Here is a 26054-nt window from a genome sequence, read left to right on the forward strand (position 1 = left end):
CTTTTACATGCCATTAAATCTACTGACACAAGGCGGACGTATTTGAGCACCTTCAAATACCACCGGACTGAGCCAGGATCGAACCTGCAAAGTTGGGATCAGGAGGCCAGTGCCTCAACTGTCTGAAGAAAATAGTTTCTACAATACAGTACAGTATATATTGTAATTTGAAATGTGCATTCTTTAGCAGTTGCATTAATAAAATACTGTATAAAATTACAGTAGGTTAGTTAAGAACCCGTAGAGAAGAAAACGACAATGAAAATTACATTAGCGAGTGGATGGAAGCTGACTGTCATCAATTACAAACAGACCAAGAAAATGTAGCTATGGTGGAGAAAGAATCTAGAGTTGATGAGGAACAGACTGACGACGAAGAAGACCACAATGAACAACTAGTTTAACATTCAGATGCCGCGGCCGCCTTAGAACTTTCCGTGCGCTACGTCAAGCAACACTCCGCTGCTACGCCAACTGGTGTGATGTTTATGAGACGCTGGTTTAACACTGCATCTTCGAGTAGGTTACAATCACTATGGCAAAAGAAACTAACAGACTTTGTAAAGATAAACGACCAGTGATTGATGGTTTATGATGTGTAATTATGTTTACATTAAGTTATTCTAGTTAAATATGAGTAATAAAATGCAAGTAAATCTTCATTGTATAATATCGTCGCTGCCGGGACGAAACCTCCCATGTGAAATATTTTAGCTTAGAACTTTGGCCGGTAAGTTTCTGTCATCGAAGGTGCAATATTGTATGAATATTGTCAGGGCATTCTCGCCCTTCATAATATATATGCTGCGGGTCAGTATATCTCCAAAAATATTATCACATAGGAGGTTTTGTCCCGGCAGTGATGATATGTTCTTTCATTTTAACAAGAAGAATTAAAAAAAGAAATGAATATTTAAGTTCGGATTAACGGCGTTCAGATTAACAGGACTCTAGTGTATATTCCGAGGTGTCAGTGGAGAGGTGGCATGGGATGACATTAGTAGATGAATAAGCTTGAGTGGAGCTTTTAAAAGTAAGAAAGATCATATTATGAAGATAAAGTTGAAATTCAAGAGGACAAATTGGGGCAAATATTCATTTATAGGAGGAGGAGTAAGCGATTGGAATAATTTATCAAGGGAAATGTTTGTTAAATTTCCAAATTCTTTGAAAACATTTACGAAAAGGCTAAGTAAACATCTGATAGAGAAACTGCCACCTGGGTGACTGCCCTAAATGCAGATCATTCATCCATGATGATGATGATTCATAAAGACTGAAAATGTATGACCCAAAATCTTGTGGAATAATTTTAAAAAAGTACCTACTGAAATGAAAGAAACATTAATACTATTGTTCAAAAAGGGGAAACCAATTGAAATGTTTAAATTTTGGAATACGTACCACCATGATTTTAATGCCAGAGTTGATATACTGAAAATGGAGTGTATAACTTCAGAAACAATATCTGTGTCTCAGTTAGTGAAGCCTTAAATTAAAAATAAATATTTGTTTGCACTTGACTTCAAGTCATATATTTGCCAGAATAAAGATAATTGATGACATAAGCCAACTGAACTACTGACTCTACTTCTAACAGAGTGGTGATGTTCTATTTGCAGGCATTTTGAAACTGCTTGTAAGAGCACATGGAAAATAATGAAGCAAAATGTCCAAAAGAACCTATTATGTTAAAAGAGACTAGTAGAAAAATAATATCAAGTGTAAATTATAGTTCAAATTGGAATCAGTTTTCATAATAAATATTTATTATGTTTTTCAGATATTTGATTTTGATCAGAATTAGCCATTTTTTTCCGAGCAATTTCCCTATATCCTTTTCATAATGTATAACTGTCATATTCATGTAACACACAGTGGTGTTTTGTAAGTATTGGAAAGGAACAAACAAGTGTCAAATCAGGTCATGTACAGAGAGATAGGAACAAGAAAAGGAACACATAATAGGACAAACACAATGGCAGGTCCGTGTGGGAAGAGGAAGAAACAGCAACAGAAAGAGTACACTGGGATGAACATGAAAACACAGAAGGGCAAGGACAAGGACTTCCTATACTGCTGCTGTCAAATAGACAGGCTCACTCCTCATCAATCCCAGTTCTTCTAATCCATCTTTTCTCATTCACTGACAAGTTTGTTTCTGCTTTCCAGCTTCATGAAGAGGGCAGGCATCAACACTCATGAAGGGGCCATTCTGACAGATCTGTCAAAATATTGCTTGCCCCATCCCCCCTGAAATATAAGGCTGGCTAAGAGCCTGACATCTACACTGAAGAATGATTTAAATTCTTATTTAACTCACCTTTTATCTATAACAAAGTTGTCACGAGCTCCTCCTGCAATGAAGTAACTGAGGAGGGAATCTTGACCATCAGGATCTGTTGCCATGACTTGAACCACATCAGTTCCTGATGGCGCATTCTCATAGACTGTGGCAGAATAACCAGAGGGAGCATTACCAACATTCCTGTTGCCTCGGAAAATAGGTCTTTGATTGCCAGGTACACCTACACGTACTATGATTCGAGTATCATCATGCAGAGGAGGCTTCCCTGCACAAAAAGAATGGAATCAGCCCTCAGTGTTATAATAATGTTACAGTGTGTAATACCTTTATTAATTATTTATGTATTAGTAAAATTAGACAAAGTTTTATAACAACTAATGGCTGTTCTCTTACTTTACATGATAAAATGAAAGTAAACACATTAATGCACCTGCATCTGTGGCACGAATTACCAGTTCATACTGGCCACGCACAGTGTCTGCAGCCCGAGCAGGAGAGTTCAGTTTCACTTCACCACTGATAGGCTCAACAAAGAACACATCAGGACTGTTTGTTGACTGGATGCTGTAGAATATTTTTCCTCCTCCTTGTTCAGGTCCATCCAGATCTGTAGCCTACAGAAAAAAAAAAGCAGGTAGACATCCAAACCAAAATTATATTATTGAAAGATTTTGGAAGATTAGCTTAACAGTATATCAGTATACCATATATCAATATCATCTTTTATCAGAATCAAAGAAAACATATCAAATTACTATAAACTACATAATAAATACCATATCACTTCTTATGGTCACCTCATTACCCAGTATGGCTGTTAGCTTGTTATCTTTAATATTTCCAACATCCACAATTTAATTCCTTGTTGATAAACTTCAACATTTAAAATATGATTTCTGTGTTTCATAGTTTTCTAGCATAATATATTTATAAGACAGAAAAAAGAAAAACAATGTTTAAAATCTGTACTGGTATAAACAAAAGTTCTGCTATTTACATAGATATTGAAATATAGTACCATACCATTTTTGTTGGCATTTTGAAACATGTTATTACAAAATATGGTATTATATTGTCCTTGAAAGGAAATTATTCTGATTCTACTCTATTCGATACCAGTCAGATTCTCAAAATGTTAGTAATAATAATAATGCTACAGATTTTAAGAATCTGATTGGCACTGAATAAGGTGAAAGTAGAATAATTTTCCTTCAAGGTCATTATATGATATTGGTGTCAATACAGAATAACAAATATGAGATTTATAAACTCCAGCTCAAAATAAGGTGTTAACCTAGGTTGCCATATGTAATGGATTTCAAGCACAATCCATGATTTTATAGAATAAGAAGAAAGTCTGGGCCAAAAAGATAAAACATAATGATATTTTCAAAATTCAAAGTATGAATTTTAAAGTTTTGGTGGTCAGCTTTCGGTGATTTAAATTTGCTGCCAAATATCTAAAAGTCATCTTTAACAAAAGGTATAACTTTGATAATGAACATATAGAGTACGTTACTCTTTGCCACATTGTTATGACTGTGTTTCTGGGGAACAGTATTCTGAACTACTCAAAATGTAGGGTACTTTTTCTCTGTTTACAGGCATAATATGACTGTAGATAGAGTGTCCTCACTTATGTCTGCCCAATGGACAGGTAAAAAAGGAACAGGTTAATACTGACATCTGCAAATGCAATACTGTGCGTACAAACAACATGAAATATGTATATTGTAGTTTTATAGGCTTATTTCAAATCAAACCAAGTTCCTTTCTTCCGTTCGTGGTTCTGAGAACTACAAGTGGTATATAAATGCTTAGTGCATTATTGACACGATGTTCTTTTCATTTAAAGAAAGTAGCTACAAACATGCTATTGTTATCTGTCTGTGATAAATACTTCGAGAAAATCCTATGGCAATTTCCTTAGAGAAGATTTTGGAGATATGTGGTATGGGAGAGTTTTTGCAAAGAAACAATAGAAATGGCGGAAGCAAGCATGTTTTAAATGCTGCAGTTGTGTCAAGATCCAAGTGAGCAAAATAGGATGGTTTGAAATTGAAACTAGACTGAGAGATGGAAGTGTATTATCTAACTGCATTATTTATGATCATGATGAAAATTCTAGAATAAATACAAGGATTTTGGCTGATGATATTGTGAAATGAGGAAAAAGTAGTCTAAGAGAATAGATTGAAGAATGGGCAATGAGAATTTGAGTTATGGAGAAGTTCTAGTCCTTAGAAAGTGATAAAAATTTCAAGCCTGTACATGAACATCAGCAGGAGGATTCAATTCTTGAGTGTTTTCCATCACAAAGAATTGAAACTATTATGAAGGAAAGGTGTACCAGTAGGCCTAGGCTAATTTTTTAGAAGTATGTCACTGAAGACAGGGAAAGATGCAATGAGAAATGAAGGTATAAGGAAAGAATTAAAGGTGGGAAAGTAGAATGATTGATAAAATGGACTGAAATATTTTAGACATACCTTAGATAAGAATGACATAAAATGCAGAAACTATGGGACTACAAATAAAAGGAAAAAGAGGTCAAGAAAGACCTAGATAAAGTAGAATGGACCTGGTTAAGAACAGTATAAAGCAATGAAATTATGACTGCAACATGGTGACAGATGAGAAATGATGGAAAGATTGAGTCAAATGGAGAGAAATCACATTTATACTAACCCAGTACCTGGATAAAGGTAAATGATGGTGACGACATGGTGTCTTTCATGATTTAAATTTATTCCATCAAGCAAACAATTGGTTCTGGTATAAACAAGGACATATACTGTGGTACTCGACTGTGAATTCATAAAATAGTACAAAGTTTCAGTGGAGCACTGGAAACTCTAGATGATATGTTTTCTTTTTTTGCTAGTGATTTAATGTTGTACTAACGCATGGATTTTTTTTGATGATGCAAGGATACGAAAAGGTTAAGACTGAGGAAGGAGCAGCCATGGCCTTAATTAAGGTAAAGCCCCAGCATTTGCCTGGTGTGAAAATGGTGGGCCACAGAAAACCATCATCAGGGCTGACAATGACGGGGTTCGAATCCACTATTTCCCGAATGCAAGCTCACAGCTACGAGGGCAGATCAGAAAATAAGTTGCACTTCCCAGTTATGGCCATTTATTACACCACCTATACAACAGCAACACGACTATAACGACATACACTGTAACGTCACTTTTCCACATAGTTTCCAAGAGACTCCAAACATTTCTGCGAATGCACAACCAACTTGTCGATGCCGGATGCATAGAAATTTCCTCCAGCGTTCTGCAACCACTCGGAGACAGTGGCCTTCACCTCCTCATTGGTCTGGAAACGTTGACCACCGAGCTCCATTTTGAGCTTACCAAACAGATGAAAATCACATGGCGCTAGGTCGGGACTGTAGGGTGGATGTTGCCAGACCTCCCACTTGTAACGTTGCAGCAGTTCTCTTGTTTGGCGGGCCTTCTGAGGTGTTGCGTTATCGTGCAACAAAATCTCACCGGCACTCAATTTTCCCCGGCGCTTCTCTTTAATCGCTTTACGCAACCGGTGCAACGTTTGACAATACGACGACGCATTGATCGTCGTTCCTTTCGGCATGAATTTCACGTGCAGCAAACCCTCCATGTCAAAGAACACTGTCGCCATAACCTTACCGGCTGAAGGTTGAACCTTGGCCTTCTTTCGTTGTGGTGATGAGGGGTGCACCCATTCCATTGATGTTCTCTTCGTTTCGGGGGTGAAGCGGTGGACCCACGTTTCGTCGCCTGTGACGATTCGCCGCAGAAACCCGTTGCCGTCTGCAAAAATGCCAGGGAGGATTGGAAACGTTGTCCCTTGTGCTCTTTGGTGAGAAGATGTGGGACCCATCTTTGACACAGCTTACGATATCCAAGGTCCTCGTGAAGAATGGCAAACACACTGCCATATGACATGTTCAGCTGCGTCGCGATTTCTCTCAGTTTAATCCGCCGGTTCTGTCTTATGATCGCATTCACACTGTTGACCTTTGCACAGGTCCTGGAAGTTGCGGGCCTGCCTTCGCGATGGTTGTCCGTGATATCCGTGCGTCCGGCTTCGAATTGCTGACACCACTTTACGATACCTTGCCGGGAAATGGCCCGCTCCCCGTACACAGCACTAATTTCACGATGAATGTCCGTGCAATTCTTCCTCTTGGCCCATAGGAATCGGATTGATGCACGCACCTCATATTTGGAGTGAACATCCAGTTGACGTGCCATTGCATTTGGCCGCTGTTCACACAATACTAGACGAGACACCGCAGCGACCTACCTAACAGACGTGTGGGCAGTGTCTGTCCCTTTCTCCGCTGTGCCCACGTTTGCGACACACAGCGCACTGCTGCGGCGCGTTAGTGCAACTAACCTTTTGATCCATCTACGTACATGTCCCAAGCTATGCAGCCACCTTGCTTCCTTGACTAAATTTAAACAGATCCAATGCACAAATTATGTTGTAAATGTACCTAACCTATACTGTTTATTGATCATAATGAAAAGTCTATAAATTACAATATTATAATATCCTTATGTCAATGAATTGATATGATAATTTACCCGAACAAACAGTTGAGGCTCGAAACTTGTAGCTCCCTCTCGTACTGTGCGACTGTACTCACGCTGCTCAAAAATGGGTTTGTTATCATTAACATCACCCACTTCTACAAATAAATTCGCTGTAGATACTCGTCCTCCACCATCACGAGCTTCGAAAGATAATGAGTATGATTTCTGGGTTTCATAATCCAAACCTGTGAATATACAACAAAATTAAGAATACATTTATCCTTGAATCATTGAATCACTGAACCTAATCTTCTTACATTTACGGCTTTGTAGTCTCCAAAGATTAATGAAATTCTCAAGGGAGTATAAGACATTTAGACATTTAGATCCAAATATCTGGTTATCCAGCTAGATACAAAATCAATTTTAAATATACCAACCTAATATATACAGGTACATGTTGGAATGATTGAAGTTAGACATTATCTTTATTCACATGAAATCTACGGAGTTCATACACTAATGAGCAATTGAATTAGAGATAGGTGCTGTTTTGACAAAATGGTGCTGTGGTCGACCCGGTGAATGTAATAGTTCAATATGGTACATGACTGTGACGTCATCAGACCTCATACTGTACTGGCCATGTGAGTAACAGGTGAGCACAGGATGGGTAAGACATGAGATCTCAGCGTGTTTAATCGCGGCTAGATTGTTGGTGCCATATGTATTGACTTTTCCATCTCCAAAGTTGTACAGGCAATGGGCTTCCCATGGTCCACCCTGTCCAAAGTGTACCATGAGTACATAGATATGGGAAAAACCACCATTGCTAGGGTCAACTGCCATACAGTACAAATTGTTGATTACAAGGGTCACAGTCAACTGACTTGGATGGTAAGAGTGGATAGTGCAACAGATTACTTGCGATTCAATGCTGGATAACAACAAAAAGGCGAACATCCATACCATCCATGACCACTTCCTTGGAAAGAGGTACAGAAGCCACCATCATACTTAGGTACCACTGCTCACCGGACATCAAAAGGCGCAAAGAATGACAATGGTGCAGGAACACCACCATTGAACTCTCAAAGCATAGAGAAAGATTGCCTGAACGAACGAGTTGTGGTACCAGTCTATACATGCTGATGGCAGGGTATGAGTGTGTCATCAAGCACTTGAGGCAATGGATTTGCCTTGTCAGCAGGGTACAGTTCAGGCCAGAGGTGGTTGTATCATCATATGACTGTTCATATGGGATGAATGGGCTCCTGGTATTTAACGAAGTCCCTCACCTATGAACAATACAGGGATCTACTGTCAGATCATGTCCACCCATTTGTTCACCTCTAGCACACAGCAGGAGACCTGTCCATATAGTAAGACAATGCACCATCCAAAATATTTTTTTTTTTTTTTTTTTTGCTAGGGGCTTTACGTCGCACCGACACAGATAGGTCTTATGGCGACGATGGGATAGGAAAGGCCTAGGAGTTGGAAGGAAGCGGCCGTGGCCTTAATTAAGGTACAGCCCCAGCATTTGCCTGGTGTGAAAATGGGAAACCACGGAAAACCATTTTCAGGGCTGCCGATAGTGGGATTCGAACCTACTATCTCCCGGATGCAAGCTCACAGCCGCGCGCCTCTACACGCACGGCCAACTCGCCCGGTCCATCCAAAATAATACAAACAACAAATCATTCTCTGTTCCCCATTTTTCCCCCCTTTTTTGGCTAGACTTGAACAAAAACCTAGGCTCTGCACTATTAAATCATGTTTCAACTGCCTTGTAACATTATTGCATGTATGTAATTTTTGTTATTTGTCATAAATTTCAAATTTTCAACCATTAACTGAAAAACTTTCTGTTACCAAGGTTTTAAAATGGAAAGTTCTTCCCCCCCTCTTTGTCTTCTTATATACATTTTTTAGGAAAAGTAGGGGGGCCAGAGACTTCCAGATGCTGAAAATAAGAATGAGTAGGGAGGAGGAGGAGAGTTTTAATGTAAAAAGTGGAAGATGGTGTCTGGAAAGTGAATGTAAATGACATAAGTGGTTATGTGCATAACTTGGTGTCAAAATGTCATAGGACCTTTTTTGTTTAAAATTTTGTTTACTTTCTGTATTTCTATGTAGGCCTATTCTTTCCCAAAAAATACACACAAAAAGAGGTTTTAAGAAAATCTACTTTTTGGTATGTTTTCTCAAAATTTTGGGAATTTGCAGGGGGAATTTCTGGTGGGATGTTAAAAATTTGGACTCAGCAACCCAGGAAACATAAAGTAAGCCAATTTACAGAACTACCTTGAATTTTCTAGGTATGGTCTCTATTGCCTGGACTATGAGTATTTAAAAAAATGGTGGGGTAGATTTTTCTTTAATAATCTTACCTTGAGATTTATTTGCCACAAACAATCCTCCTTTAGTTGGGTGAGAGTAGAATTTCTCAGCACCAAAGCCTCGAATAGCATAATAAATCTTGCCATATTCTCCACTGTCCTTGTCAGTGGCACTCATGTTTGCAATAAAAGATCCTGGTTTGGCGTCTTCCATGACTCGTACTCGGTACACTGGGAGTGTGAATATAGGAGAGTTATCATTGGCATCTACCAGATTAACAGTGACTCGAGAACTGCCCACTTCCTTGTCGTTACCCTGTAAAAATATTTGAAATAATTATAATTAAGTCATTGCTGGTTTGTACACCATTGAGAAGAAGCAGCTTGCAGTGGTAACTATCTATCAATGTTTTCACTACCTAGAGGGTTACACCCTCTCTCTGGACAATAGTGGTAACTTCTGGACCAAGCTTAATGTGCTAATGGATTGATTAATAAATATGTTACAGAACTAGTACTTGTTAATCAAGGCAGAATTATATAATACAGTATATTAGAAACTTTTATTTTTAGTGGACATTGCTATTAAAGTTAATAAATTCTTACTCACATTACTGTCTTTGATGGAGGCAATAACATCAAATACAACTTCTCGGAGGTTAGGATCATCTACATCATAATCCAGGCCCTGAACATCTGCCACACGTACCACAACTGGTGATCGCCCAGTGGCATTTGAAGGGTGAACTGTAAAAGCCCCTGCAGCATTCCGCACGTTACGTAGCTTGAGACTATAGCGAGCATTGTCACCAACATCACGATCATGAGCCACCATATTTAGTCCTGGGAGTGGAGTATCTATACCTGTTAACAATAATTAATAATTCTCATTTTGCACATAGGGTCCTTCATGGAATTAGAATGACTTATGCTAGCATTTAACAGTAAATGAATTACTTCATTGGTATACTTTCAGTCGCTTGCTGTATGTTTGTCTTCAGCAACTGATTCCCAGAACAGCAACACAGCAAGCAGCTTAAAGTGCTCTAATAAGGTCATTAATTTACTGTTAAAAGCAAGGGAAAGTCACTATGATTCTGTGAATTGTCATAATTACAAAGTAATGAATGCAAATGCTCAAGATTTTATTGCAAAATTTTAATTTGTGTATTATTTTGAGAAAGAGATAGGCACAGTATTCAATGACAAAATTTAAAAAGTCATCAAAGACAGAACACAGGTAGGAAGGAAAATGAGAGAAGAGCAACATGCATCAGAAAGAACTTTGAAGACACAAATATTATTAAAAAGAATGGCACATATAACAATAACTTACAATGGACTTTTCTCCTCTCCCACTAATGTTGCAATAATCCTAAAATATTTGTTTTCTTGTATCACAATGTGTCTGTCTTCCATATGTTTGCCTAAGTCAGTTTCCAATTTCTACTTCCTTTCTGGTCTGTGAACATATGTATCAAAACAATAATAAGACTGTTTAATTATACGGTACTGTGTAAAACCTGCAGTTGTGTAGTGTAAAATATAGAGATGTGCTTCTGTTTCCCAAATGAAATGGCGTATGGCTCTTAGTGCCAGGAGTGTCCAAGGACATGTTCAGCTCACCAGTTCTTTTTGATTTGACGCCTGTAGGCGGCCTGTGCGTCATGATGAGGATGAAATGATCCTGAAGACGACACATACACCCAGCCTCCATGCCAGTGGAATTGACCAATGATGGTTAAAATTCCCGATCCTGCCAGAAATCGAACCCGGGACCCTTGTGACCTAAGGCCAACACACTAACCATTTAGCCATGGAGCTGGACTCTGTTTTCCAAAGATAGATGAATCCAATTACTGTAAAGAATATACCGTATCTTCAGATACCACTGCCCTTTAAAACTATACTAACCAAACCAAACCCCATGGCACTACAGCCCTTGAAGGGCCTTGGCCTACCAAGCAACCACTGCTCAGCCCGAAGGCCTGCAGATTACGAGGTGTCGTGTGGTCAGCATGATGGATCCTCTCGGCCGTTATTCTTGGCTTTCTAGACCGGGGCCACTATCTCACCGTCAGACAGCTCCTCAATTCTAATCATGTAGGCTGAGTGGACCTCGAACCAGCCCTCAGGTCCAGGTAAAAATCCCTGGCCTGGCCAGGAATCGAACCCGGGGCCTCCAGGTAAGAGTCAGGCATGCTACCCCTATACCACGGGGCCGGCTTAAAACTATACTGCAGACTATTTTTATGAAAATTTGGACTCATTACAATTAATTCAGAAGATAATGCCTTCACTGAAAATACAAAATTGGTTATGAATGAACTGAACATCTGTAGTGAAATAACTTACATAAAATCTACATTTATATGCATCATTAAACCAAATTCAGTTCTTCAAAACATACAGCTTTCTTTGTGTAAATCTTTGGTGACTATGAATGATATTTTTAAAGAATTTCATTGTGGTATATACAATACTTCTCCAAAGGTTCTTGATTTGAAGTAAAATGTAAGTTTGGTGGCATCTAGAATGTGAAATTGGACTTAGGTTTGAGGTTTACTGATCACATCAAATTCTCACTAACTTAAATGCTGCTAACTACTGAGAAGAACACACACAAGTTGAGTCCGCCAAACACTAGCGTCTGTGTTGTATTGTTCAGTGATCATGTCGACGCTTGTGCCTGATACTGGATCATGTGAGACATGGTTTTGACAATTTACAACGTGGTGATTTTAATGTGAAAGACAGTGTGCGCTCTGGACTTAAACTCAACAACAATTGGCACAAACATTAAATGTGTCACAAGAACAATCAGCAGACATTTACGAGCAATGGGAAAGATCGGTAAACTCGGAAATGGGTCCCACATAATTTGAATGAACGGCAAATGCAAAATCATAAAGTCACTTGTGAAATGCTGATTCAATGCCATGAAAGAAAATCATTTCTCTACCAGATTGTGATGGGTGACAAAAAATTGATTTATTTTGAAAACCCGAAGCGAAGAAAATCATGGCTGTCACCTGGCGAAGCTGGTCCTTCAATACCAAGGCCAAATCACTTTGGTAAGGAGACCATGCTTTGTGTCTGGTGGGACCAGAGCAGTATTGTGTATTATGAACTCTTGTAGCCCGGCAAAACCATTAATACACAATGCTATAACCAACAAATGATCAATTTAAATCACACATTGATCGAAAGACAAGCGGAATGGGCCAGAAGACATGCCAAAGTGATTTGTTACACAACAATGCGCCATCTCACACAGCAAAACCTGTGAAAGACACCTTGAAATCACTTGGATGGGACATCCTTCTGCACCCGCTGTACTCCCCTAGGATTGTTTCCTGTGGGGGCCATAAATCCTACCCCCTGTACCCTTATTATTCTAAATGATCCTTCGTTTCAACCTACAGTAGGCTATATAGTACTCAGAAGTGAAATATTATTAATTTGAGTACTTCTGGTGTCAAGAGAATTTCATACCTGATTGAAATGAGCATGAAAATCATATGAAAAATGAAATGGTGTATGGCTTTTAGTGCCCGGAGGGTCCGAGAACAGGTTTGGCTCGCCGGATGCAGGTCTTTTGGTGTGACTCCCGTAGGCGACCTGCACATTGTGATGAGGATGAAATGATGATGAAGACGACACACACATCCCGTGCCAGTGAAATTAATCAATTATAGTTAAAATTCCTGATTGTGCCGGGAATCGGACCCGGGACCCCTGTAACCAAAGGCCAGCACGCTAACCATTAGCCATGGAGCCGGACACGAAAATCAATTGATGATGATGATTGAAATTTGTGTGACAATCACATTATTATTATTACTATTTATTTTAAAACTATTATCATCAACATCATCATCTAGGTCATCAGCTGTGACAATCACAGACCCCATTTAAGTCTGGTATTGCTTTCATTTACTTGAGAATGACTCCTATCTTTTCTGTCTGGCCACATTTGATCATATCTTATTCTATCTCAGTATAATGGCTTTACATGTTCTATGTCATTTCCTCATCTATAAGACAACATTTTTCTCTCCTTACCCACTAATTTGAGAAGTTGGAGCTCCTATTGGAAACATTCCATACTAGGTGATAACATTACTGCTGATCACATCATTTGCTTTCTGGCTAAGAGTGGACTCAGTGTATAAAGTTCTAAATTTCAAGTAAACTTACATTTCTTTTTCTTTTCTTTTTTGTTCATTCTCTTCATTTTTAAAATACATTCAATTATATATTTCATGTTTACTTTTATTTTCATTTACATTTAGTCTGTTAACTAATCTTCTCTTCATGTCATTTTGTTCTTCTTCAATCATAGGGTTAATGATCTCATTATAGTGCCTTTTAAACCAAACCATCAGCCTCTTAAAAACAATATTTCTGGCTAAATAATATCATTAGTACTGTATGTTCTTTATTGTACAATATTTTATTAGGAACTACTTAATAAGTAAATTAGTAAAATAATTAACAGTGATATCTTACCTATATCCTCTGAGACATTAATGTGAAAGTGATCCTGATTGAATGTGGGAACTTGATCATCCATGTCCGTCACAACAATTGTGACTTGTGATGTAGTTGTGTCACCTGGTAGTTCATTATTGATCAACTCTGTTGCCTGAAGATAATGAAATGTTATGAAGTCATTAATTGCAAGAAATATTTCTGGAGGTTAAAACCAATAAGAATTACATTACATATAAATATAGTCTCCACACAACAACCAACCAACCATCCAACCAACCAACCAACCAACCAACCAACCAACCAACCAACCAACCAACCAACCAACCAACCAAACAAACAAACAAATGAACAAACAAACAAACAAACAAGCAAACAAATAAAAACAATCCAAATAATTATGGTGCATGGATACTGGAAGTCTCTGATTTCGTTAAGTTGGAGTATGCTCCAATTTGGCATATGATGTAGAGAGAGTGTTTTCTGAGTACAGAATCATTTAAATGGAAAATAGGTGCAAGTTTAAGTTTGAGCACCTGTTGTCTCATGCTGTTATTAAGCATAATCAATACTTGTGAATTTCATTGAGAAACTGGAGCATTTTATTGTGGTATGTAATGTTTTACAGATGTTTAAATTGTAACATTTATTTTTATAATATAAATTGATTGGTAATTGCTATCAGATTGTTGTTTCTTCAATGCATATTTGAACATTTTTAGTGTATATATTGGCATTTTAAATTCAAAATCATCCAAAGATTGTTAATGACTTACAAAATTTATCTGCCCTATCAAATGTTTTTGTAACTTATAACTGTCAACATGGATCACAATATTCAATTTGTAATGATACATAATATTGTATCACTGTTGTTTCTTTATGGTGAGTGATTGAATAGCCAATAATAATAATAATAATAATAATAATAATAATAATAATAATAATAATAATAATAATAATAATAATAATAATAATAATAAAAACTGAGTCTTTCTAAGTGATATGTGTATTCTTCACACTTCTAAAGCTAAGCAGAAAGGTTATATTTCTTGAAATGCCCCTTAATAAACAGTTTAAACCATGTTTTATAATGCTTATTAATGCTTATTCTGGAGGAATGTGGTTTTGATTTCTTATTTTCATATTTTTAATTTAAATAGCATATCTTTACCCAAAACTGATATTTTAAAAGTGCATACCTTCACTCTTTACTGATATATTCATTAGTCACTGATTCCCTTTTCTTATCAGCTAATAAAAGTAGTTTCAGTTGAATACTTTAAGAAGCCAAACTAGGGTGTGAGTGTAAAAGGGCAAAGTGCAAAATGTGAAATAATACCATGCAGTTAAAATTGAGAGATACCCTGCTGAGCCTCTTCTTAACTAAGAAGCCCAGTTGGGTATCGATATGTTCTCACATGCTTGATGAATCCCCGAATTCCTAGCTGTTAGCTCACAGCTGCAGGTCCGCAGTGTGTTAGTGTGCATCACACTTTGGCTCAGTAAAGTGTTTGTGATTGGTGTTGTTTTTAATTTAAGGAATACACCCTACAAAAACCTTTCAATCAGCACTGTGACACAAATACATAAACAAGTTTGGTAGTAATGTTTTCAATGAGGACAGAGAAGTCATATTTTGTTTGGTGTATGAAGAGTGTTTCTGTAAAGAAAAAAAATGTTGTGTAGCATCCTTAACACAACATGGCATAAGAAGAGGGTTGAGAATAAATCTAAATCAGCAACTAATTAAGTGGTGAAGGTGAACAATTGAGTTCAAGTGATACATTTGTGAAGACTCATGTTTAGCATTAGTAAGTTCCAACATTTCATTGTTGAAATTAAATAATGGGCAATTTTGGGAATTTTTAGAAAAATATACAAACAAATACATTGGTCCAGTATGGTGTATGTGACTGGTGCTGTAGTTAAGTTGAGGAATGCCACTTATAAAAACCTCTCAATTTGGTACACAAATACATAAATGAGTTTGGTAGTAATATTTCCATTGAGGATGGTAAAGCCAGATGAAACCATGTTGTGCAAAAAACTATCTTTGACAATTTTTTCAAGATGTAATTTGTAATATTTGGAATGAACTGAACCACGAAAAACATATGGATTTCTATTGATGAAACCACAGATGAATCAGGACAATGTGTGTAGTGCTGTAATTAGTGCTATGAAAGCAGGTAGCAGATAATTTCTTCTTAATATAAAAGTATTCGACTGAATAAACCATCATATTGTTGCAAAATTTTTCAATGACTTGTTAACTTTCTTGTGGTCAGAAGGGGTACAGTATTATAATGTATTGTTCTTTCTCAGTGATTCTGTTCCATATACTGTTAAAGCAGGAGCTGGATTAATAATTATTTAGCCTAAATTAGTTCACTTGACCTGTCTTGCTCACAGTTCGCATAGTGTTGCAGAAACTGTCAGAACCCAATATAAAGACATGGGTCTTCTTGTCTGCAGCATGAAAAGAAAAATAATTTGTAAATGCACCAATTAGAATTAATTGGATTTTTTTTTTTTTTTTGTGTGAACTTCTTCCAAATTTGTCTTTACCTTCTCAGTCACTTTTAACTCATTAGGATTTGTGGTTACAGGTTATGTCATACTACACAGAACATTTAAGTGAAGTGGAAATATTTTCGTATTCCTTAAATGCGGAAGAAACAGCCAGCATTGCCACAGGAATGTTTTGCTAAAAACAGCATCCAATAAAGATACAGTATATAGGTACCATAACTGTTTCTCCAAAATATCTGCTATTATAACACATTTGGAAGCTCAAAATACTGGTACGGTAAGTCCTTGTAATTTAAAGTAATAAACTTCATGGTTGGGTTCCGTATTGAGTTAAGACTTAACTTAAAATGAATACAAGATTTATTGCTCCACCTTCTCAATACTTAAAATCATTTAACGTTTAACAAAACATTACAATATGATAGTGTCAGGTACTAGTTTCGGTCCATTTTTTGGGCCATCATCAGCCTAGCCGAAATTGCAAGTAAAAGACATATAACTAAATTAATTAATATTAATTTAGTTATATTAATTTATATTAACTTAATTTATATTTATATTAATTATATTAATTATTATTTTATTTATATTAATTTATATTAATTTAGTTATATTAATTTAACTTAAGTCCTTGGAATATTCACTTTCTCTGATAGATGGAATTTTAGCAACATAATCTTCAGAAACTCATAGTATAGCTAAAATTGCATTCAAAAAGCTAAAAAAATAATAATCCAGTTACAAAACAGTGTATCAAGTTTCTAAAAAGCTTTGTAGTGAAGAAACGGATATTGAAGAGTAATGACTATAAAACCAGAGTCTCAAAAGTACCTTCAGATCATATGATCTGATCTGTGGGTGTTACTTGCATAAATCTTGCACTGAAGTACTGTATACACTGTCACTAGCTTCACTCAACACAAAGTCATGAACATTAATAATCAGCTACTAACCTTGATCGTGAATGTATATATGCCACCATTCTGTAGGATATCTGGGTGCTCACGATCTATTGAAGTATTGGAGGTGACCAGATCAGCTGAACTGACTACGAGATCTGACCCTTGTCCACTTCCAGCCACTTTTGGCTCCAGACGGAAGTAGCCCAGTGTGTCATCCTCAAGGGTGAGAAGTACATTCCGAGATGCTCCTAGATCTCCATCACGTGCACGAATGTGCAGCACAGAAGAACCCTAAATGAAGGAATTAAAAATTCATTATCCGTTATATGGTATGGGAGATATTTATTAAGAGACCCTAGTACAGAAAATCTACTTTTACAGTTCATCATTAACAATGCATATGGAGACAAATGGTGAAATCAGGAAACATGATTACTATTAAAGCTAAGCAATGCAAAACCTTGTTCACTTACTGGTGCTGTTCCCTCAGATACAGAGGCTGAGTATGGAGCATTGAGAAATATAGGTGGTTGGTCCTGCACATCCATGACATCTATGGCCACATTAGCAGTAGCAATCAGACGTTTGGAAAGCTCAGCTGCCTGGTCTGTGGCTCTCAGTTTAAGAATATATCCTGTCTGCCGTTCATAGTCTAGTTGACGCAGTAATGAAATGCTAGCTACATAATGGCCCTCTCCGAGCTGAAAAAGTGAGAATTCTATATCTATATCTCATTAGGGCTATGGATACAAGAAAGAAATTACACAAAGTAATTGCTCCCTTGTGTACACATTTTATTTTACAAACATCCTTCCACTGAGATTTAAAGCAGAATCAAATATTTGCTCATGAGTTTAATCAGTTTTTAAATTAACAGTTCATTATGCTATCTTTGGGAATATCAAACTGAAAACTTTTACTCAGGCAGGTTATTAATTCAAAATGCTGTACAATACATCAGTTTAAATTAAGACTGGTGGTGGAATTTCCATCAGAATTTTCTCATTCACATATTATCATAAGACTCATACAATATCATATCAAATGTATTATATAACAATAAATTACATACCTGAGTGTTTCATCAGCTTTTAATAATAATATATTATATAACATATAATGCAAAAACCACAAGGTTCTGTAGAAATTTGATGAGCAATGCCTTCAAGTACCGTAACATAAGGCATTTGTTAAGTTACTGATGATGAAAAAATTACATTTCACGCGATTTTACCAATTTAAAGGAGAAAACTCAGGATTAGGATAAGATTCAGACATCTGTGATACTCTCCATGTAAAGAATCAAAATGATTTTTATTTACCGTAGATGGCACCACCAAATGTTTTGAACTGCAAATGTTTGTTTTAACAAGTTTAGGGGAAAGAGTTGTGCTTTGAGGATAGTGTACCTTGAAACAGTTCTTTTGTTCTAATTTGTGCTGCTATCTAGCGAGCTGAAACTCAACCAAATTGTAAAAAAAATGCTGGTAGGTATTTCTGATTTGTTATTAACAAGCACTGATAATGCAGACAAAACAAGCTTTTTAGTACCGGTATAAGTAAATATTTTGTTCATTTTTGTATGCTTTGTAACACAGAAATAAAACTGTGTTTGTTTATAACCACCTTACAATGTGTATCTTAACATCATGTGAGTAAATTCATATGCTGAGAGTGATTTCTTACCACCTCCAATTTAATGAGCCAAATTTGTTGAAATATGCATCCTATTGTACCGGTACTACAGAAAAGTACAGTATTTACTGAGACCAAAGAAAATTGTTCGACGTACATGAAAACAATTGCAGAAATAAACTATAGTTTGACCCAAAATGGTCTTAGGAAACTAGTCTGCAAGTTTTACCATACCACCAATACGAATTGTCCTCATTATGGAATAAACAAGAAAGATGAAGAGGAATATATAAGAGGACTCAAGAAATCTACATGAATCCCAAGAGCTACAAAGGGCGACTGATTAGTTTTAACAAAATAAATGTAGTATTGTTCTTTGACAATGTGTTGAAGTGTGTTGCATCACTTTGGACCCATCCCACCTAAAACTAATTTGGAACTGCAACAAGACTGGAGTGTCTACAGTCCAAATCTGAGAAACTTGACAGCCTTGTGACAATTGTTGTGGCAGTCAGCAAAACTAGGATTTATAATCTTCCAATGTTTATGTTCCATCAAGTTCATTTTAAGCCTAGAATGCTGTATGTTGCAACTCCTAGGTCAATTGGTGCTGCTACTCCTTCTGAGTGGTCAGACAAAGAGACCTTCCTACAGATTTGAGGAATGGTATTAAATTTGTACAAAAGGGGATCAGTATTGAATCATTCTTGATATAGGACCTGAATCAGCCATGGTAATAGTCACTTAGTCCCCCCTCTCACCAGCCTACCATAAATTACAGTCTCATGGTTGTACCGTACTGTCTGTTCGTCTCTGAAGTCTTCCTGTAGTCAGTTAGTACTGTAGATTTGTAGCTTGTCAATCATCCAGAAAAAACCTGTGACATCTATGGGGTGAGAAAGTTATGGGGCCCACATCTATTAACTCCTGGAAACAATGAATGGTTTTGGAATTTAAAATTGATTTAAAATACTAATTTATAGCTATCATGTTGTACCATGGAACACTCTACACCGAAACCAAACTAAACTCCATGGCACTACAGCCCTTAAAGGGCCTTGGCCTACCAAGTGACCGCTGCTCAGCCCCAAGGCCTGTAGATTACGAGGTGTTGTGTGGTCAGCACGATGAATCCTCTCGGCCATTATTCTTGGCTTTTATTTTTTATTTTTTGCTATTTGCTTTATGTCGCAGCGACACAGATATGTCTTATGGCGACGATGGGATAGGAAAGGCCTAGGAATGGGAAGGAATCGGCCGTGGCCTTAATTAAGGTACAGCCCCAGCATTTGCCTGGTGTGAAAATGGGAAACCACAGAAAACCATCTTCAAGGCTGCCGACAGTGGGGTTCGAACCCACTAACGCCTGAAAAGTCTTACATCTGATATGTTTTTGACATGCTCTATTGGTGAAAAATATCTAATTCCCTCCATGGGAATTTAGAATTTTCCACTGGATACTGGCCGCACTTAAGCGACTGCAGCTATCGAGCTCGGTGTTCTTGGCTTTCTAGACCGGGACTTTACACCATACTACAAATTTTTTTTTAACCCTTAATATGACTGTAAAACTGAAAAATATAAACAGTAAGCTATGAATACAACTTCAATGCTTATTGTCAGCATTTACAGGATTTAAAGTTACTATATATTTTTAAAAAATGTAGAATGTGTTCCATGGTACAACAATCTCCCCTACATTCAAACCGACTAAGATGAGATCTATTTTCTGATTCCAGCTGATGAAAGAAATTCCTGTTCCTTCATTTCCTTTTTCCAAGCCTTAGGCAGAAAATATGCGTAGTTCTTCCTGCATATATGTGTTGAAGCATAAGTTCTCCTGACAAGAACAATGGTAGAAGAACAATAAAGAACTAACAATTTAATTACAAGGAAATTCTAGCTATGGATGCTATTAGGAGAATTCTTTGCTTACTTGTACCACATTTTTTCCCATGCCCTAGTGGGGTCATGGGTGTTACCTGCATCACACATATGGAACAGGAACCAGTTTTACAGCTGGATTCCAACCCTGTGTGAAGGGATGTATTCTATTACATGTTTCTGTAGTGGGTAGTGTGGTGTGTTGTGAGTGTAACTGAAGGGGTGTTGTTAAGACAAACACAAACACCTAGATCCCCAGACAGGGCATGGCTAAAATCCTCGACCGGCTGGGAATCAAACCTGGGAGCCTCTGTGCTGACTCTTCAGCCAAGGAACTGGACAATTCTTTGCTTAACTTCTTCTGCTGCTTTTCCTACACCCTGGTGGAATCGCGAGTGGAGGCTGTGTCGCACTTGGTCCTGTTTTACAGCCGGATGCCCTTCCTGATGCCAACACTATGTGGAGGGATGTATTCAATATTGCATGTTTCTGTGATGGTTGATAGTGTGGTGTGTTGTCTGTATATGAAGAGGCATGTATTAAAACAAACACTAACATACAGTCCACTAGCTAGAGGAATAAATCAGACACAGCTAAAAATCTTTGACCTGGCCATGAATCAAACCCAGGATGCTCTGTGCTGACAATGCAGTCAAGAAAGCAGACGATTCTTTGCTTAACTGAGAGGCTATAATCAGGCTGTTAATGTTCTGGGACAGGACATAGCAATAAGCTTCATGGGTTTTACTTCTCGAGAGAAAGGGGAAAAAATTCCTATTTTGGAGGTTAGAGAAATTTCTCTGAGTGACAGGGAAATCCTCCTCATCTACCGGTACCCTGTTATTCCAAATCTTGTTCCTAAATCTACCGAATTGTACTAGCATTCTTCTGTTATTATTTCTGCTGTACTCACCTTCTCTGTAGTAATGCCAAAGGTGCTGCAGGCACTGTCAGCGCTATCGTCACCACCCACACACCTGATGACAATATCGGCGTTCACCCCGCCATCAGCGTCAGTCACACTCACATTGGAGTACAAAGTGGTGCCTACAGCTGCGGTCTCGGGCACCGTGAAGCTGTAAGGTCGGCCCTGGAACACTGGCGGGTTGTCGTTCACATCCAACACAGGGAGCTCTCGTCTTAAGGACACGGTGTTCGGCTCTGAACCTGCTATCCCTTCATCTGCAACCAGACACATCAAATTATCTAATATGTAGTTATGAAATATATGAGTCTGCTATCAGATGACTGATATTCTTGTCGAACCTCTGTATAATGAAGATCGATGTAACGATAAACTGGCATGAAGTGATATACTATATTTTTACAAGTTCCTTTATGTCGCACCGACACAAATAGGTCTTATGGCGACGATGGGATAGGAATCGGTCATGACCTTAATTAAGGTACAGTCCCAGCATTTGCCTGGTGTGAAAATGGGAAAACACGAAGAAACATCTTCAGGGCTGTCGGCAGTGCGGTTCGAATCCACCATCTCCCGAATGCAAACTCACAGCTGCGTGCCCTTAACCGCAGGTTAACTCGCTCGGTCGATATTTTTGTACGGACCCGGAAACTTCCTATCTTAAAAATGTTAAATTATTATTCATTAGGCTACATCGATGAAACAACTTCAGCCGAGAAATTTGCTGTGCCATTGGGACTTTATCCAATATTGAGCCATGCTAATCGAATATCGCCAGTTGCTTTGGAATTTAATTTTAAAACAGACACCGAATTATCATTTAAATTTAAAATAATAATGTCATTTGCTTTACGTCCCACTAACTACTTTTACGATTTTCGGAGACATTTAAATTTAAAGACATTTTGAATGTAATGTGCGCCGTTCCAAAGCTAGGCAGCAAAACAGCGGTTATTCCTGTCCACGAAGTACAGGCACAGCTGACCAGTAAGACGTCTGATTGCGACTGCCCTTCCACCTCCCCTATCGTGCCTGCTGCTCAGCGCCCTCACGGTTCAGGCGGCCTTGAAGTACTGGCGAGCGCGGGACTAAATTTCGGATCGGTTGCCGGCGTCGCTTGTCGCGATACACAGCTTTTGTTTCATCCAAAAGGTGACAGTAATGGGCTGCATTAACTGTCCTTTGTTCGTGAAGAAAATCCACCAGCAAAACGCCCCCAGAGTCCCAGAAAACGGTTGCAAGCACCTTTCCAGCAGACGGGCGTGTTTTGGTCTTGAACAGACCTGCTTCGTCTCTTCGCCGCCACTTCAGGCTTGCTTGCTTTGACTCTGGGGTGTAATGATGCACCCAAGTTTCATCACAAGTCACAATACGACGCAAATAAAAAAAAAATAAAAAAAATCCACTCCTTCCTCCTCGTAGCGACGCGGGAGTCTCTGACAAACTTCCTGGCGTATTTTTGTTTTTTCCTGGCAGACAATTTTCTGAAGTGGAGTTCATCTCGGATGATGGTTTGAACACTTCCGTAACTTATTCCTACGGCTAAAACAATTCATCATTTTTTAATTCACCGATCTTCACCAATAATGTCACGAAAGGCAACAATGTCTGCAGTGATGCTTGTCCGCAGTATCCTTTCATGAGGTTCATTTCCCACAGATTATCTTCCTGCCACAATTTTTTTAACCCACTCATACATTCGAGTCTGTGAGCCGTCTCAAAATTTCGGAAGTTTTGGTGCCCTCTTTTATGAGAAAATTGATAATGATGCGTTGCGCAACAAACGTGAGCACCTCTTGCTCACTCATGGCGTACGGTACTGAACAAAGAGAATAAGTACTGAAGAAGTCCAGCTCTCCACCGTCGTTCGTGAGCGCAAACCCCTTCTCCAGACACCCCCACCAACATCCTGGCAAAGCCCCGCCTCAGAATTATTACTAACAGCAGTGGTACATTCAAATTTCCGTTTATATTTGATCCGCTTTCGTATCTTTCAACCTCAGTCTAGCTCGAGCGGTCGAGGAGAGAGGTTGCGTAGTGAAGTGCGTGCTGTAAACATGGTCGGCATTGAACAGTACCGGGCCGCTATTGGGAAATGGCAGGCAAGGCAGAAGAAGGAGACCAGGAGTGGATTGGTGATAAGTACGGACGGATTGAAAATGAGTGAAGCGGTGCTGGTGGTGACAGTGATAGCAGTGCTACTGGTTATTGGGGGGGTGGAAGTAAACCCAGGCCCAAATACCAGTGGAAAATATAGTACGGAGGATTTGGCCGCACTCAGGGTGGTTGTAAGTGAAGTTATGCAGGAAAAGTGTCAATGGGATAAGGTGCAGGAAATAAAGGACATGATGGAGGAGCAGAGAAAGGAGATAGGGAACATGAAGAAATGGCTTGAAACGAAGACAGAGGAATCGAGCAGGAGAGTGGTCAATAACGAGAAAGAAATCGAGTTATTGAGAGGGGAAGTGAAACATCTGAAAGAGGAGGTGATGAAGATGAAGAAAGAAGCGGAGGGGTACAGGCAGGAGAGATTGAAAAAAGCCATATTTATATATGGAGTTGAGGAAGGGGCGAGAGAGAGCAAGATTGAGCTGATATATAAGGTGGTGGAAGTTTTACGTGATGCAATGAAGATAAACTTTAGTGAGATAGACATAGATGATGTAGAGAGAGTTGGTAAAATCAAAGGTCGGAGGCCAATTAGGGTTAAATTGTTCTCAACCTTAATGGCAGAAACTGTGTTAGGTAACAGCAAGAATTTACAAGGGCTGAAAATAGGGGTGAAAGGAGACATGGGAAGAGAAGGAAGTGAAAATATGAAGATCTTGAATAGGCACCTATGGAGAGCGAGGAACCAGGGGCTAAAGGCCCGAATAAGAGGTCTGAGGTTGGAGGTGACAAACGGGCGATGGGTTAGAGTACATTCAGTGACGAAGCTAAAGGAAATGGACGAAAACGAGAGGGTTGAGGGTGGTGAGAGGACAAGGCAAGATGGGAAGAAGAAAGAAGAAAAGAAGAGGAGGAGGGACGTGGCAGGAGAGCAGAGCATCTCGGAAGAGAATGGGCAGTGCAGCCGGGAGACAGAAGATCAAGATAGTGAAGTGGACGGTGAGAGTGAGCAGCAAGTAACTGGGAGATTAGAGTGTAGAGGTGCAGTGAGCAAGAAAGGACAAAGGAAGGTGGATTCAGAAGTCCAAAATAGTGAGGGGGTGAGTGGGGGTGAGCAGCAAGAAGGGGTGAGAGCAGGGTGCAGTGGTGTAGTGAACAAGAAAGGTCAAGAGGAGATAGATCGACAAGAAGGTAAAAAAATTATGAGTAAAGTCAGAAGTAAGAGCTTAAAAGACATATGGGGAAAAGTACGTAAAGGGATGGAGGATACAGAGGAAGAGAGGTCGATAAATACGAGAAGTAAGAATAGAGGGGGAGACCTAGAAGGGAGGGAGGGAAAGTTATAACTATATTGGAAGATAGGATGTGTGAATATTGAGGGACTAAGGAACAAATTAGGAAACAAGAAAGTTCGGGAAGTAATTGAAAGTTTTGATGTTGTGGCACTCTTGGAGACGTGGTTGGAAACAGGGAGGGAGATTTCATGGAAGGGGTTTGAGATAAAATATAAATATAGAAGAAAAGAGAGGAATAAGGGACGAGCACCAGGAGGGATGATAGTTCTAATTAGGGAAGAAATTAGTGAAAGGGTAGAGGATATAGAGACCGATATGATGGAAACCATATGGCTGAGATTGAATTTGGGAGGGAGTGAGGGAAGGAGGAAGAAAATAAATCTAGCTTTTGTTTACTGCCACCCTAGTAATTCAGCATATGCAAATAAATATTTTTTTGAAGAGTTATTGGTGGATATTGGTAGGATAAGGGGAATGTATCCAGGTGAGGAGGATATGTTGTTATTTGGGGATTGGAACGCGAGAATAGGAGAACAGAGCCCAGTTTATAGTAGGGAGGATGGAATGTGTTTGTTGGAAAGTAGAAGGAGTGAGGACAAAATTACAAATAGTTATGGAGAGAAGCTCCTAGAGATGTGTGCTGTGGGAAATTTGTATATTCTGAATGGGTGGATAGAGGGTGACAGGACGGGGAAATTGACATATGTTACGGAGAAGGGGGGTAGTGTGATAGATATGGTTTTAAGTTCGGAAGGGATGATTGAGGAAGTTGTAAGTATGGAAATAGGAGATTGGATTGAGTCACACCATTTCCCGGTGAGGGTTATGCTGAAAAGGGAGGAAGAGAAGTGTACAAGGAAGGAAGATGAGACAAATGATAAACGAGGGAGTGGTTATAATAAGTATAAATGGACAGAGAAGGTGGGCCGGGATTGGAATAGGGTAGTAAAGGAGGAGCTACATCTTCTGAAATATGGGTGGGAAGGGGCGTTAGGAGAGAATAATACTGATAAAGCCTTGGAATTGTTGCTACATCCAATAAAGATGATAGCGCAGAAGGTGAAAGCTAGAAAAGGAAATAAGAAAGAGG

At 38.6% G+C, this 26054-nt stretch overlaps 1 protein-coding gene across 1 annotated transcript in view; it reads right to left on the bottom strand.

Annotated features, from left to right (window-relative positions):
- Positions 1 to 26054, bottom strand: part of Cad74A (cadherin-74A) — a 355590-nt gene that overhangs the window by 180220 nt on the left and 149316 nt on the right. The window contains exons 3-11 of the mRNA XM_068224966.1: positions 21549 to 21817; positions 17590 to 17817; positions 17168 to 17407; positions 13698 to 13833; positions 9796 to 10049; positions 9237 to 9501; positions 6895 to 7088; positions 2739 to 2922; positions 2324 to 2573 (exon numbers count right to left, since the gene is read on the bottom strand). Coding sequence (XP_068081067.1) covers positions 2324 to 2573; positions 2739 to 2922; positions 6895 to 7088; positions 9237 to 9501; positions 9796 to 10049; positions 13698 to 13833; positions 17168 to 17407; positions 17590 to 17817; positions 21549 to 21817 — 2020 coding nt within the window. The remainder of the gene's footprint in view (positions 1 to 2323; positions 2574 to 2738; positions 2923 to 6894; positions 7089 to 9236; positions 9502 to 9795; positions 10050 to 13697; positions 13834 to 17167; positions 17408 to 17589; positions 17818 to 21548; positions 21818 to 26054) is intronic.

This window comes from Anabrus simplex, chromosome 1 (assembly GCF_040414725.1).
Source record: "Anabrus simplex isolate iqAnaSimp1 chromosome 1, ASM4041472v1, whole genome shotgun sequence".
NCBI classification, from domain to species: domain Eukaryota; kingdom Metazoa; phylum Arthropoda; class Insecta; order Orthoptera; family Tettigoniidae; genus Anabrus; species Anabrus simplex.